Source organism: Cololabis saira, chromosome 13, assembly GCF_033807715.1.
Source record: "Cololabis saira isolate AMF1-May2022 chromosome 13, fColSai1.1, whole genome shotgun sequence".
Classification (NCBI taxonomy): Eukaryota; Metazoa; Chordata; class Actinopteri; order Beloniformes; family Belonidae; genus Cololabis; species Cololabis saira.
The window spans coordinates 1,405,585-1,422,332 of record NC_084599.1 but is presented as its reverse complement, the minus strand read 5'-3'; the positions used below and the strand labels follow the sequence as shown (position 1 = coordinate 1,422,332).

The window sequence follows — 16,748 nt, the reverse complement described above, 5'->3', positions numbered from 1 at the left end:
CTCTGAAGTTCTTCCCCCAACTGTCAGAATCACTGTAACTGCTACTAGAATTCAGTAATCTCAGTTTGAACACACTGAAATAGAAGGTTTTTTATTTCAGCCGGAAATTAGTTTTGTAATCAGACGTCTGCTGGTGAGAGAATCTGTGACTTATTGGTTTTAAAACACACTGAGACACAACCTGAAGCCTTATCTAGTGCAAGTTCAAATTTGATAACAATACCACAAAAAATGAGTATTTTTACACATGTTTTATTATAACAATTATGTCCCATGGGCATAACTTTTGAACCGTTGAATTTACCACGTACACACACACATACGTACATATATATATATATATATATATATATATATAGTTGTGTTCAGCATTTCATTTGCTATACAATTGCACCATCTTCTGGGCGAATGATTCAGGTTCAGGTTCAGGTGGTGCAACGGTTCAGGTAGCCCACGGTTCAGGTGGTGCAACGGTTCAGGTGGTGCAACGGTTCAGGTGGTGCAACGGTTCAGGTGGTGCAACGGTTCAGGTAGTGCGGGCAAAAGTGATGAGGTGGAGTGGGCGGAGCCAAGGCCCCGGGGCCACCACGGCTCCAGGGCCAGGGCTTTGCGCCCGGCTTTACGCTCGCATCTCCTCATCCCAGTCATGATTGGTTAGATTCTGCTGCCCTCTGCTGGGGAGATTAGCTACTGCATCTAAACCACATGGGGCTTGCCCAACATGTTCAATTATCTTTAGACCCCAATGGCCATGCAAAATACATCCCAGCATGTAGGGTTGATGGTGGCACTACTGAACAATTTAATTTGTATTATACCTCCTATCAGATAATGTTTTTTTTTCTTCTCTCCTGTTTTCGTACTCTATTTAAGACTTGAACTTGTTCGCATGTATTTTTCTCTTTCTGTTCAGATGATACAATGAGTCAGAAGAAAGCAACCAAATATCTTCCATCATGACTCAGCTTTACGTTTTTTGTATTTCTGTTGTCAAAAACATCCAAGTGGTCTGATGACTAAAAAAGAAACCAAACTATTGATTATAGAGGGTCTGCATTGACGTCACTTCCCCGCTGGACCAGCCCCCTTACTGCACTGAGTGGTAAAAACAGCTGCAACTAGTGGAGAAGAAGGGATAACAGCTGATTATCAGCTTAAAATAAAGGCAGTTGGACTTGACAGTGACCCGTACAGTTACCCCAAGAACCAGTGGTCCATGGACATTAATATTTGGTACAGTTACCAAGAACCAGTGGTCCATGGACATTAATATTTGGTACAGTTACCAAGAACCAGTGGTCCATGGACATTAATATTTGGTACAGTTACCAAGAACCAGTGGTCCATGGACATTAATATTTGGTACAGTTACCAAGAACCAGTGGTCCATGGACATTAATATTTGGTACAGTTACCCCAAGAACCAGTGGTCCATGGACATTAATATTTGGTACAGTTACCAAGAACCAGTGGTCCATGGACATTAATATTTGGTATAGTTACCAAGAACCAGTGGTCCATGGACATTAATATTTGGTACAGTTACCCCAAGAACCAGTGGTCCATGGACATTAATATTTGGTACAGTTACCCCAAGAACCAGTGGTCCATGGACATTAATATTTGGTACAGTTACCAAGAACCAGTGGTCCATGGACATTAATATTTGGTACAGTTACCAAGAACCAGTGGTCCATGGACATTAATATTTGGTACAGTTACCCCAAGAACCAGTGGTCCATGGACATAATATTTGGTACAGTTACCCCAAGAACCAGTGGTCCATGGACATTAATATTTGGTACAGTTACCAAGAACCAGTGGTCCATGGACATTAATATTTGGTACAGTTACCCCAAGAACCAGTGGTCCATGGACATTAATATTTGGTACAGTTACCAAGAACCAGTGGTCCATGGACATTAATATTTGGTACAGTTACCAAGAACCAGTGGTCCATGGACATTAATATTTGGTACAGTTACCAAGAACCAGTGGTCCATGGACATTAATATTTGGTATAGTTACCAAGAACCAGTGGTCCATGGACATTAATATTTGGTACAGTTACCCCAAGAACCAGTGGTCCATGGACATAATATTTGGTACAGTTACCAAGAACCAGTGGTCCATGGACATTAATATTTGGTACAGTTACCCCAAGAACCAGTGGTCCATGGACATTAATATTTGGTACAGTTACCCCAAGAACCAGTGGTCCATGGACATTAATATTTGGTACAGTTACCAAGAACCAGTGGTCCATGGACATTAATATTTGGTACAGTTACCCCAAGAACCAGTGGTCCATGGACATTAATATTTGGTACAGTTACCAAGAACCAGTGGTCCATGGACATTAATATTTGGTACAGTTACCAAGAACCAGTGGTCCATGGACATTAATATTTGGTACAGTTACCCCAAGAACCAGTGGTCCATGGACATTAATATTTGGTACAGTTACCAAGAACCAGTGGTCCATGGACATTAATATTTGGTACAGTTACACCAAGAACCAGTGGTCCATGGACATTAATATTTTGTACAGTTACCCCAAGAACCAGTGGTCCATGGGCATTAATATTTGGTACAGTTACCAAGAACCAGTGGTCCATGGACATTAATATTTTGTACAGTTACCAAGAACCAGTGGTCCATGGACATTAATATTTGGTACAGTTACCAAGAACCAGTGGTCCATGGACATTAATATTTGGTACAGTTACCAAGAACCAGTGATCCATGGACATTAATATTTGGTACAGTTTTTCTTTTCTTCTTTATTCGGATCCCCATTAGCTTCCACTGTCGTGGTTGCTAATCTTCCTGGGGTCCACATAAAACATCACATAAACATACAATACAACATACAAAATAAACTGACACTTGTCAGTCTAAATCTAAGTACATTAAAAATGGCAATAATATAAAAATAGAGATATAAAAATAGAGAAACATTTGTCAAGCATCATGTACAAAAACATTGATTATTCTAACTGTGTGGTCTTACTCATACATTTTTGTTTAATAGATCTTTTGAATAAATATTTGCTTTTGATACTTTTCATATTTGCAGGTAATGTGTTCCATAGTTACCAAGTTACCAGTTACCAAGAACTAGTGGTCCATGGACATTAATATTTGGAGTTTCCTGATATTTATATGTACTTAATTTCTACGCCGGGGAAATACACGAAGCAAAGCTTCAAGGCTTACAAAAGTCTTGACGCTTGGTCCGACTTCAAGGCAGGATTTGTTGTAGAAATTAAAGTGATGAGGACACCAAACTTTATGATTGGACCGTTTAACGTTAGCTACCCAAAAATCCAACATTACCTGATACAAAATGGGAACCGCAAATCCACGTTTCGGTGCCTGGAATCCAGTTGTTTCTGTGAATTGCAGCGATCCATTTGTCTCTCTTAAGCTTATTTTTCGGCAGTCTGTTAAACGATAACCCAGATTTCTTGCTAACTCTAGTTAAGTCGATCGCACAACAGCTCTTTCCCATTTTAGATGTTTTCCAGTTGCTCAAACTGAACGTTTACGCTTCCACTCAGTCTTTCTGCCACTCAGTCTTTCTGCCACTCAGTCTTTCTGCCACTCAGTCTTTCTGCCACTCAGTCTTTCTGCCACTCAGTCTTTCTGACACTCAGTCTTTCTGACACTCAGTCTTTCTGATACTCAGTCTTTCTGTCACTCAGTCTTTCCGTCACTCAGTCTTTCTGCCACTCAGTCTTTCTGCCACTCAGTCTTTCTGACACTCAGTCTTTCTGCCACTCAGTCTTTCTGCCACTCAGTCTTTCTGTCACTCAGTCTTTCCGTCACTCAGTCTTTCTGACACTCAGTCTTTCTGACACTCAGTCTTTCTGACACTCAGTCTTTCTGACACTCAGTCTTTCTGACACTCAGTCTTTCTACCACTCAGTCTTTCTGCCACTCAGTCTTTCTGACACTCAGTCTTTCTGCCACTCAGTCTTTCTGACACTCAGTCTTTCTGCCACTCAGTCTTTCTGACACTCAGTCTTTCTGTCACTCAGTCTTTCCGTCACTCAGTCTTTCTGCCACTCAGTCTTTCTGACACTCAGTCTTTCTGACACTCAGTCTTTCTACCACTCAGTCTTTCTGCCACTCAGTCTTTCTACCACTCAGTCTTTCTACCACTCAGTCTTTCTGACACTCAGTCTTTCTGACACTCAGTCTTTCTGTCACTCAGTCTTTCTGACACTCAGTCTTTCTGTCACTCAGTCTTTCCGTCACTCAGTCTTTCTGACACTCAGTCTTTCTGACACTCAGTGGGTGAAACCCGCTGTGAAGTCTCATCTGTGACGTCATGCACATTCCCTCTATTGCCCAGTCTGCTGAGTGTGTGTTTGTTTGTGAGTCTGCGTGGGTTTGAGGTTTGGAGTTTTCCTGCTCATGTTTCAGATCAACCAGGCCAAGCCCGAGTGTGGCCGGCAGACGCTGGCGGAGCTGCTGATCCGGCCGGTGCAGAGGCTGCCGAGCGTGGCCCTCCTACTCAGCGGTGCTGCACACACACCCTTTCTCTTCAAATGTTTCCTCATTTCCTTTATGTTATTCCTTTTGACAGCAGCACACTGCTCTCAATATCTTCTGCTTCATATCTGTCATATCTGTTTTCTCCCCTCCATCACTCCCACCCATGCTTGACCAAACTGTCACTCTTTCCTCCCCTGCAGATATAAAAAAGCACACTTCAGATGACAACCCAGATAAGATGACACTCGAAAGTGCAATAGAGTCTTTAAAGGAAGTCATGACGTGAGTTGTCATTATATTCCTTTTGTGTCATTAAATATGTCACGTGTCATATTTTTGTTATGTCACGTTTATTTTGGCAATGCTGACTTCTTTTCTCTCCACTTCCCTAACTTCTGTCATCCAGTCACATCAACGAGGATAAGAGGAAGACGGAGGGGCAGAAACTCATCTTTGACGTGGTCTATGAAGTGGATTGCTGTCCTGTAAGTTCTCTGTCTCTCTACAGACTCTCTGCAGGTCTACGCAGTCTGGAAACCAACCCTCCTATTCTGGTGTTTTATGTTTATGTCAGTTCAAACTGATCCATTTAAAACATAAGAATAATAAGAATAAGAATAAGAATAATTCAAAGTAAAATGTATGTAGGTATGGAACAGTTTGTAAGGGGCTTGTTAGGTGCGTGATTTGCCCTGGGCATCATGTCAGACAATCCTCCAGGAAATCATTAAGGTTCAAACTGAGCCAGAGCATCTAGCTGCCGTGCAGAATGGCTAATCCTCTTCATAGCATCTCTTACCATAACAGGGGCAAGACGGCATACATGAACATCTTAGAATTGACTGAATTTCTGCATTAATTTTCAATAAAATGTAAGCTGGTTTCCAACTTTGATGCCAGTCTCATAGGGATGAACCCTGGTGCTGATGCTAATCATTTATAAACTGTTATCATTTGGTCCTGTCTTTGTTGAAAACACCTTTTGTAACATTCACCATACTGATGGAAAAGTAGGTAAGAGTCAGCTGACGCTAGCAGATGCCATTGTTGGCCTGTGAACTGCTTTAATGCAGATCAAAAGTGTTCGTAGTTAACAGTGGGGCAATACAGTATTTAATCAGCCACCAATTGTGCAAGTTCTCCCTCTTAAAAAGATGAGAGAGGCCTGTAATTTCCATCATAGGTAACTTCAACTATGAGAGACAGAATGGGGGGAAAGAATCCAGGAAATCACATTGTAAGATTTTTACTGAATTAATTGGTAAATTCCTGGGTAAAATAAGTATTAGGTCACCGACAAACAAGCAAGATTTCTGTCTTTCACAGACCTGTAACTTCTTCTTTTAGAGGCTCCTCTGTCCTCCACTCGTTACCTGTATTAATGCAGCTGTTTTAACTGGTTATCAGTATAAAAGACTCGTGTTTTAACTGGTTATCAGTGTAAAAGACACCTGTTTTAACTGGTTATCAGTATAAAAGACTCCTGTTTTAAATGGTTATCAGTATAAAATACACCTGTTTTAACTGGTTATCAGTATAAAATACACCTGTTTTAACTGGTTATCAGTATAAAAGACACCTGTTTTAACTGGTTATCATTATAAAAGACACCTGTTTTAACTGGTTATCCGTATAAAAGACACCTGTTTTAACTGGTTATCAGTGTAAAAGACTCCTGTTTTAACTGGTTATCAGTATAAAAGACACCTGTCCACAACCTCAAACAGTCACACTCCAAACTCCACTATGGCCAAGACCAAAGAGCTGTCAAAGGACGTGAGAAACTAAATTGTAGAACCTGCACCAGCGGGGAAGACTGAATCTGCAGGTAGCAGCTTGGAGTGAATAAATCAACTGTGGGAGCAATTATTAGAAAATGGAAGACATACAAGACACTGATAATCTCCCTCCATCTGGGGCTCCAAGATCTCACCCCGTGGGGTAAAAATGATCACCAGAACGGTGAGTAAAGATCCCAGAACCACACGGGGACCTAGTGAAGGACCTGCAGAGAGCTGGGACCAGAGTAACAAAGGAACCATCAGTAACTCACTACGATCAGGGACTCAGATCCTGCAGAGAGCTGGGACCAGAGTAACAAAGGAACCATCAGTAACTCACTACGATCAGGGACTCAGATCCTGCAGAGAGCTGGGACCAGAGTAACAAAGGAACCATCAGTAACACACTACGATCAGGGACTCAGATCCTGCAGAGAGCTGGGACCAGAGTAACAAAGGAACCATCAGTAACACACTACGATCAGGGACTCGGATCCTGCAGAGAGCTGGGACCAGAGTAACAAAGGAACCATCAGTAACACACTACGATCAGGGACTCAGATCCTGCAGAGAGCTGGGACCAGAGTAACAAAGGAACCATCAGTAACACACTACGATCAGGGACTCAGATCCTGCAGAGAGCTGGGACCAGAGTAACAAAGGAACCATCAGTAACACACTACGATCAGGGACTCAGATCCTGCAGAGAGCTGGGACCAGAGTAACAAAGGAACCATCAGTAACACACTACGATCAGGGACTCAGATCCTGCAGAGAGCTGGGACCAGAGTAACAAAGGAACCATCAGTAACACACTACGATCAGGGACTCAGATCCTGCAGGGCCAGACGTTCCCCTGCTGAAGACAGGACATGTCCAGGTCTGAAGTTTGCTAGAGAGCATTTGGATGATGCAGGAGAGGATTGGGAGAATGTTATATGGTCAGATGAAACCAAAATAGAACTTTTTGGTAGAAACACAACTTGTCGTGTTTGGAGCAGAAAGAAAGCTGAGTTGCATCCAAAGAACCTACTGTGAAACATGGGGGTGAAAACATCATGCTTTGGGGATGTTTTTCTTCAAAGGGACCAGGACGACTGATTCGTGTAGGGAAAGAATGAATGGGGCCATGTATTTGAGTGAAAACCTCCTTCCATCAGCAGGGCATTGAAGATGAAACGTGGCTGGGTCTTTCAACAGGACAATGATCCAAACACATCGCCCGGGCAACGAAGGAGTGGCTTTGTAAGAAACATTTCAAGGTCCTGGAGTGGCCTAGCCAGTCTCCAGATCTCAACCCCATAAAAAATCTTTGGAAGGAGTTGAAAGTCCGTGTTTATAACAAAGTACTGAGATGAACTTTCGTTATTGACCAAAAACTTATTTTCCACTATAATTTGCAAATATATTCTTTAAAAATCAGACAATGTGATTTTCTGGATTTTTTTTTTCCATTCTGTCTCTCATAGTTGAGATATAACTGATGAAAATTACAGGCCTCTCTTATCTTTTTAAGTGGGAGAACTTGCACAACTGGTGTCTGACTAAATACCTTTTTGCCCCATTGTGTGTATTAACGCTTCTGAGTATCTTCAGCCTCTCTGGGATAATAAAACTAGTGATGCACCGATTGTTCGGTAACCGAAATTGTTCGGCCGAAAATGGCAAAAAAACACTTTCGGTCTTCAGTGGAATAAGTGGGGGAAAAAAACGAACAATTAATAACGTTGTAAAATAAGGAAATAGACTGGCCGCTCCGTCCCGTAACGTTGCGCACTACATAAATCTTTGGCCAACCAAAAACTAACCCCATAAGAATTTTACCTAATAGACTGGCCGCTCCCGCAATAAATCGTTGGCCAACCAAAAACTAACCTCATAAGAATTTTACCTAACATTCACCAGGAGGTGGAACCAAAACAACATAATGTTGGGAAATTAAAAAGATTTCATTTTTTTATGTTCAATAAATATTTTCTACCTTGTAATTTTGTAACAAATTTTCATTTCGGTGCATCACTAAATAAAACCATGCATCTCTTTTTGTTGCCAGGCAAACCTGCTGTCCTCCCATCGTAATCTTGTTCAGCGAGTGGAAACCATTGCTCTTGGAGACCAACCATGTGACCGTGGGGAAAATGTCACCCTCTTCCTCTTCAGTGACTGTCTGGAGGTGAATTTGCATCATTCCAAACACATTGGTAGTGCTGTCTTATCCTGTCCTGGTCTGACCAGTTGAAACAGCAGCTATCCAGCCCTCGCAGCCCTGTCCATTTGGACTTGTCCACAACCCTCCTGCATGTTTCCAAATCTGTCTAAATATGAACCCAGCGTGTTTGGTTGAATATCTGACCTACTGCGTACACATATGGCGCTTTTCCACTAGTACCTACTCAGCCCGACTCCACTCACCTCGCCCTCGTTTCTTTTCAATACCCAGATGTTCAATATCAAGTGGAAAAATGAGAGTGGGAGAAGCTTCAAGTGGCGATGCTAGTGGGGGGGGGTTAGATGCTCAGCTACTGTCCAGCTACTGTCCAGCTGTGACTGAAATGCAGCTCATCATCAGTCTGGCATCACGGTGTGTTCAGGAGACGCTAGTTTAAGGCCCTGTCCCAATACTCCCCCTATCCCTACTTTTCATCACTACCCCTAAATTTTGCGTGTTCCCGTGAGGGTAGTGGTGTCCCAATTCCTCTTTTCACCTAGGGGTAGTGGAGAAAACTAGTGTAGTGGATATGAATCTAGCCCTACGGATCAAGGGTTTTCGGATGCTCACTAGGTGAACTAGGGCCAGAAAAATTTCCCAGAATGCTTTTTGTCGTCATTTGCGGACTGAATAAAAAAAAAACATGGCGGACATTTCTTATTTTTTAGTGAATAAAATCAATATTTTGAGTTAGTTTCTGCATAAAAATGCGTTTTGATTACATTTCTAGCGAGAAATATATATTTTACTTTCATAATATTCACTCAGTGAATGTATATAATCACTTGCTTGCCCGTTGTTGCGAAGATCACGCCAGAATAAAGGCTGATTTATGGTTCCGCGTTACACCAACACAGAGCCTACGGTGTAGGTTACGCGGCGACGCGTGCCGTACCCTACGCCGTACCCTACGCCGTACCCTACGCCGTACCCTACGCCGTACCCTACGCCGTACCCTACGCCGTACCCTACGCCGTACCCTACGCCGTACCCTACGCCGTACCCTACGCCGTACCCTACGCCGTACCCTACGCCGTACCCTACGCCGTACCCTACGCCGTACCCTACGCCGTTACCCTACGCCGTACCCTACGCCGTACCCTACGCCGTACCCTACGCCGTACCCTACGCCGTACCCTTCGCCGTACCCTTCGCCGTACCCTTCGCCGTACCCTTCGCCGTACCCTACGCCGTACCCTACGCCGTACCCTACGCCGTACCCTACGCCGTACCCTACGCCGTACCCTACGCCGTACCCTACGCCGTACCCTACGCCGTACCCTACGCCGTACCCTACGCCGTACCCTACGCCGTACCCTACGCCGTACCCTACGCCGTACCCTACGCCGTACCCTACGCCGTACCCTACGCCGTACCCTACGCCGTACCCTACGCCGTACCCTACGCCGTAGGCTCTGCATCGATTTAACGCGGAACCATAAATCAGCTCTGGAGCCAGCAAGCAGAAATCTCGAAATTTTCGGAGCAAATTTCTTAACAGGCGTAGCTGCAACTGTTAGATTTCATCTATTAGACCAACATTTATCTTCCTAAATGATTTATTTCAGCCAGCGGTAATTCTCCACAGAGCTGCAGGTTTCTCCCCGGGACGACGTGCAGGTTGACCTGGCGATCACGTCTGTACGTGAGCTGCTGCTGCTGCTGCTCCGAGCCGGCGGCTCTTCTCATCTCCGAAAACATTGGGTCAAATTTCTTAACAGCCATTATTTGGATAAACTGAGCCCAGGTTGGGGATCTTAACGGTTATTTTTACGCCTGAAAAAATATTAAAACGTATTAAAGTGGCATATTAACAGCGCTACAGCGGAAATTAAAACAGCTTTTATCTCTCAACTTCCTGATTTTAGTGGTGGTGCTGAAAGTAGGAGTAGTGGAAGTATTGGGACAGGCCCCTGGGAAGATTTTGAAGTGCCCTAAAATCTGTACCTTCTTTTTTAGGGGTAGTGATAGTGAGGGAGGGCTAGTGGAAGAAAGTAGGGGGTGTATTGGGATTGGGCCTAAATCCGGTGTCTGGAAGCAGCATCTTCTACACGTGGGACAGCGCCCCCTGGGGCTGGAACGGACACCCCTGGCCTACGTAAAATTAACCTTTTTACACCCCCAAATCCCCCCAAAATGAATGTTGGCTGTGGTCCCTGACATCGGTTGAATTAATGTTTTTTCATCTATTTCAGTGACGAGTGGCTCTTCATGTGTGTAAAGACAAAATTGTTTTAGATCTAAATTCTTTTCTCCATCAACAGTTCTGATAATGTGGTGTTTTATTTAGTTCTCCGCCCCGTCTCCCCCCTCGTTCTTTCTTCTCTTCCTAATGACTGGGACATGGAGTTGCATTGTTTACTCCTCTGATGGCATGATTGATTTATTGCCAAATAACTAACACCTTTACGCTGGTAAATGCCCTCGTGTTCACGGGACACAACTTTGAAGTTGACGTGGTTCACATTTGCTGCTTATTGAACGCTGTGTCTGTCGTGCAGATTGCGAGGAAGCGACACAAGGTGATCAATACGTTTAAGAGCCCGCTGGGCCAGACGAGACCCCCGGCTCCGCTCAAACACGTGGCCCTGATGCCGCTGTCTCAGATCCGGAGAGTTCTGGACCTGCAGGACACTGAAGGTAATGACCTGCACTGGAAAACTCAGCTGTTGGCACATCATTACAATATCATTTCATTGGGTTTAACTCATGTGAGTAGGGAATGTCCAGTCCCCCCCCCATCCCAGTGTTCCAGTAGGGGGGTGTAAAGTTAGAGCTAGTAAAAAGCTGTCTGCTAAAGTTAAACTGCTATCATTTAATGTCAGTGAAAAACTGATGTGAAAACTTCATTTTTCTTCTTTCCTTTGATTGAGAGCGTTACATAGACAAATATGTTTTAATGCTGCATCTTATTTTAGACTGGTGGGGATGTATAACCCTTTATAGGGCACTCATTGAAATACTTGGAAATGTACAATTTCAACCCTAGAGTGTTATTGGGGGCTACTACCAGAGTATTTTGCATTTTTTCTTTTTACATTTTTTTTTTATTCTTGATGCAAATCAAGGTCAAAGAAGTTACCATATATGGTTCCTTGCCCATCGCGAGTAACATTGTATCTAACACTGAAGTTACCATGTATGGTTACTTGCCCATTGTGGGTGAAATTGTACCCATACATTGGATATGTATAAAAATACAAAAAACACATTCATTCATTCATTATCTTACCCGCTTTATCCCTTGCGGGGTCACGGGGGTCTGCTGGAGCCTATCCCAGCTCATTTTAGGTGAGAGGCGGGGGTTACACCCTGGACAGGTCACCAGTCCATCACAGGGCCACATATAGACACACAAACCATGCTCACAATCACACTCACACTCACACCTACGGGCAATTTAGAATCACCAATTAACCTACTACGCATGTTTTTGGACTGTGGGAGGAAGCCGGAGTACCCGGAGAAAACCCACGCAAGCACGGGGAGAACATGCAAACTCCACACAGAAAGGCCCCTGCCGGGCCTGGGAGTCGAACCGGGGACCTTCTTGCTGTGAGGCAACAGTGCTAACCACTAAGCCACCGTGCTGCCCTAGAGTGTTATTGGGGGCTACTACCAGAGTATTTTGCATTTTTTCTTTTTACATTTTTTTTTTATTCTTGATGCAAATCAAGGTCAAAGAAGTTACCATATATGGTTCCTTGCCCATCGCGAGTAACATTGTATCTAACACTGAAGTTACCATGTATGGTTACTTGCCCATTGTGGGTGAAATTGTACCCATACATTGGATATGTATAAAAATACAAAAAACACATACAACATAATATTTATGATACTCTCTTCATAGAGATATTAGAACTTTTCTCCATAGATGGTATAACTTGACTAATAGGGCTTCTCTTTTTCTCCATCCATATATTTCGTCCAATCAGTCCAATCACCTCCTGACCCTCTCTCTCCACCAGCAGCATGCAGGTTGACCATGCCATTGACCATGCCAAAGAACAAGAAGTGAAGAATAGCATTAGAATTAATGGTGGTACTGATATTATGCTATATAAATCTGTGGCAACATGCAATGCAACATCCAATATTGTCTTACCTTATAATGCGCTATTTGTAAAACGAAAACAACCGAAGTATGACTTACTAGATGCACCGGGCATATGTCTACAAAAGGACACTGTCACTTGAACTAGTTTGACCATAAGGGGGTGTATTTGTAAAAAAAATACACAAAGTATGGCTTACTAGAGTATCTGGCATATGTCTATAAAAGGTTCCTTAGTCACTTGCACTAATTTTACCACAGAGGGGCGTATGATCATATATGGGATCACCATATATATATCACCATCACCATTATTCATGCTAACTATTTCACTGATTTCACTAATTCTGCAACACTTATCTCATCAGTTAGCCCCATCATTCAAACACATACTGTGTGAGTGTCATCAACTTAGCATGGTTAGTTTCAGCTTTATGAACTTTTGTGTGGAAGAAGGTGCAAGCAAAAATGTGAATTTTCCCCTTCTTGAAAATCAATGAAGTTCCCGCTTCTCCAGGGCTCTACTGATTGGTCAGATGCCTTGATGACACTGTCTGCAGGGATTAAAGTTCTCCGTACTGGGTACGGATTTCCGTCCTGGGGATTTTTTGGGGATATTTTTTTATGAGATCAGCGCAAATCCGACAAAAAATATGAACACCGGGGTGTCTGTAGCGCCGCGGTGACTTGTCGAACGGCGCCCACTGCAGTCAATCAGCTGTTGGCTGTGCACACACAGTAAAGTTCTCCTCTGGTTTTAGATGCACGTAACCTGACACCTAATAACCAGGCATCAGAATCTTCCGCGGAATTCCGCGGATTTTGGTCTCAGCAAAACATTTCCGCATTCCGCGGAACGGGGAAAAAAAAAAAAAATACCCAAACAACGGACTCGAAAACGCGATGCGCCAGGCCAGAAAAGAAAAACATAATATGCAAAAAATAAGCGACGTATCTATCCATTCATTCAGAAATCAGTGTGCTCTGCGTTGGTGTGACGCAGAACCATAACTCAGCGCTAGACCTCGTCGCATGTTGCTGTGCCGCAATGTAAACACTGCGGAGCTACAAGCCTACGTTGCATTACGAATGTGACGCGCTGTGAGTTTGTATATCTGCATTTTAATTTCAGATGCTTTGTTCAAAGTTATGTAGCGAGTCTGTAGTGCAGTGCCTCGTTTAGAACCCCCTGTCATTATTACATATGTATCTACTAGCACGGATATTGCCACTGATGAACTCTCAGGAATGGATTATAAATTTACGTTTTCAATCGCAACGGGGGGGGGTCTGAAAACTTTCCGTCCTGGGATTTTTTTTTGCTTTAATCCCTGTGTCTGTGACAAAGCATGATCTGTGCTGATTGGCAGGATTAACTCACATGACTTCAAGACCTCACTGAGAAGTGTGGGGAAAGTAGTTTTTCATGTCCACGGAAATTACCGTATATGGTAGCTCGCCCTATAAAGGGATAATATCGATTCTCTTGCATGATTGTGGGTACAGCCGTAGTTCTGTAACATCTCCCCTCACAGCTTTCCTTCCTAGTCATTATTTGTAGTGATATTTGTGGGTTTTTTACAATTGATATGCAGCTGGCTCTGAAATCATGATCAGATAAAGACGTTGGAACATGTCTCTTTTTTTACCACGATGTTATTAGTTTTACATTGTTACGGGTCTTGTAATGTTTCCATGGTCAAGAAAAAGGCTCCAAACATCCGCATCTCTTCAGATTGTCTAAGCTCAGTCGTTTGGACTTCTAACATATATACTAATATACCTAAAATATTTACTAGAGGTGATATTTCTGCTGCCAACACATCAGTTACATTCAGTCATGTTTGCTTTGGTCATAGCTTCATTCATAAACGCAAAACAATTCCAGGTCCTATAGCTGTCGCGAAAAAGCTCTGACATTTGATAAACACTTTCTCTGCAGTAATGGAAGCAAAGCAAATGATATTAAAAATGTTTTCTTAAGTGTTATCTTAATCTTTGAAGAGAATTAAATCTTTAGTCCTACAACAATTACTATTTATTTTCGGATGAACGAAGTCATTTTGAATTTGAATTCTGGAAAACAAGCATGGAAAGTAGTGGTGATGTCTAGGATGATAACGTGAGAGTTCCCATGAGGTCAAGTGTAAAAAGACCCAGCGGCTGAAACTGTAAGGCCAAAGGGATTATTTCAAGGTATACAAATATCTCACTACTGTGTTTTTTTTGTTTAAAGATTTTTTTGGGCTCTAGTGGCTTTTATTGAAGTTTCAGACAGGAAGGGGTAGAGAGAGAGAATGGGCATGACATGCAGCAAAGATGCGCAGGCCGGGATTGGAACCTGTGACCACTGCAGGACTGTAGCCTCAGTATTAGTGCTTTTCCACTAGTACCTACTCAGCCTGACTCCACTCGCCTCGCCCTCGTTTCTTTTCAACACCCAGATCAGAAGTAGGAGGTTGGAGTGAAGCGGCTGTGACGTATTTGATTGCGTATCTAAACAAAGAGGACAACAAAGATGTAGAACCTGGAGGAGATGATAGATGTGTTGCTGGATCTGTGGCTTGTGTTTGATATAAAGTTAAAAAAATGAGAGTGAGAGAAGATTCAAGCGACAACGCTTTTTTTAAAATTTATTTAGTCTCGGCTGCTGAAAAGTCAGCTGGAGCCGTGAGCAGCTATGAAGAGACAGCTCCTGGTGGATCTGGGCGACCAATCGGTGGTCTGTAGTGTGATGACGTCAGATACAGCCGACTCAGCCGCTTAAGCCTGGGATATACTTGCTGTTTGTGTCCGTTCGCCTGCACCACCAACCGCAACGTTGCTCGCATAGTACGTGAGGAGAGCGCGTCGTACCGGCGGTGACCGATAGGGGGCAGTAATCAGAGCAACAGTTGGAAAAGTGATTAAATATTTAGTAGCAGCGGTAGTAGCAGATTAGAACAACAAACAAGTTTACATGACAACATTGGATGAAGAGGAGATAATAACATTGCTTTGGTTGAGATCTCGGCAAAGGAAACGGCACCAGCGACCAGCTGGTCCTGATACCAGCTGGTATCAGACCGGGCCAGAGCCAGAACTGCAGGTCTCGTTCAGTGTCTTTTTGAGAACGTGCACGTTGACTGGTCAAATGAACTCAGGATACGCGTGGCGGCCATGATGGTACGCGGTCTGAACTGTGAGTCTATCTCCGGTCTTAGAACCTCGGCTGAGTAGTTACAGAAAAAGTATCTACTCGGCACATCAGACCCTGAGTGGAGAAGTGCAAAACCGGTTGGAGTGGAGTCCCGCTGAGTAGATACTAAAGATACTGTTAAAGCGCTATAGATGAGCCGCTTGCTTAACCCACTACGCCACCGACACCACTGTGTGTTTGATGGTATTTTAAATGTGTGATCTGTGTTTGATGGCTGACTTGACTCCTCTCTGCTTCTCGTCCTCAGAGTGTGTGAACGCGTTTGCCCTGGTGGTCCGGCCTCCGACGGAGCAGGAGAACCTGCTGTTCAGCTTCCAGCTGCTCGGGGAGGAGACGGTTAAGAGTGCCTGGCTGCGTCTGCTCTGTCGTCACGTTGCCAACACCATCTGCAGGGCCGACTCGGTGAGAGCTCCTCTACACACACACACACGCTAACGCACGGACGGAAACGCCGCCATCACCGGGATCTTCAGCCTTTCACATACATCTTTCTAAGGATGGCGGGAAAAGCCTAAGAGAGGAGAACAGGCCACCGGGTCGGACCACAGCTGTGCTGCTGTTGTGGCTGAAACAAACACAGCTCCAATCTTGAGTGAATTAGTGAAATGAACTACTCTACTGCATAACTGATGATACGACTGAAACCCACAGCTGGGAACGGCCGATGAAAATACAAACAACTCAAAAGCAAAGGGAGGGGGGAGAGGAAACTTTAGTAAAGTTGCACTATGATAATTTTGGAAATGGCTGCTTAGCATCAGTCGGCATCTCGGCCATCTCATCTTTGTGGCGGGACAACAGGACCTGCTGCGTCTGTGCCCAGATCTTTCTATGTGTGTGCCAGACAGCGCTGCGGGGAGGACTCGGGCTTCATTTCCAGGTAGGAGTTGGGAATTAAAAGTTCCGTATTGAACCAATACGGACATATATTATGCCAGGCCCGGTTCTACGATGGTGCATAAGCATCAGCATTGCACCCTCAGTTTGTGTTTGCGTGCT

At 43.8% G+C, this 16,748-nt stretch overlaps 1 protein-coding gene across 4 annotated transcripts in view; it reads left to right on the top strand.

Annotated features, from left to right (window-relative positions):
- The window catches only part of ect2 (epithelial cell transforming 2), a 63,983-nt gene that overhangs the window by 28,909 nt on the left and 18,326 nt on the right, over positions 1 to 16,748 (top strand). For all 4 annotated transcript variants that reach the window (XM_061737341.1, XM_061737340.1, XM_061737342.1 and 1 more), the window contains 6 exons: positions 4,432 to 4,528; positions 4,704 to 4,785; positions 4,910 to 4,988; positions 8,338 to 8,457; positions 10,995 to 11,133; positions 15,997 to 16,151. In XM_061737341.1, coding sequence (XP_061593325.1) covers positions 4,432 to 4,528; positions 4,704 to 4,785; positions 4,910 to 4,988; positions 8,338 to 8,457; positions 10,995 to 11,133; positions 15,997 to 16,151 — 672 coding nt within the window. The remainder of the gene's footprint in view (positions 1 to 4,431; positions 4,529 to 4,703; positions 4,786 to 4,909; positions 4,989 to 8,337; positions 8,458 to 10,994; positions 11,134 to 15,996; positions 16,152 to 16,748) is intronic.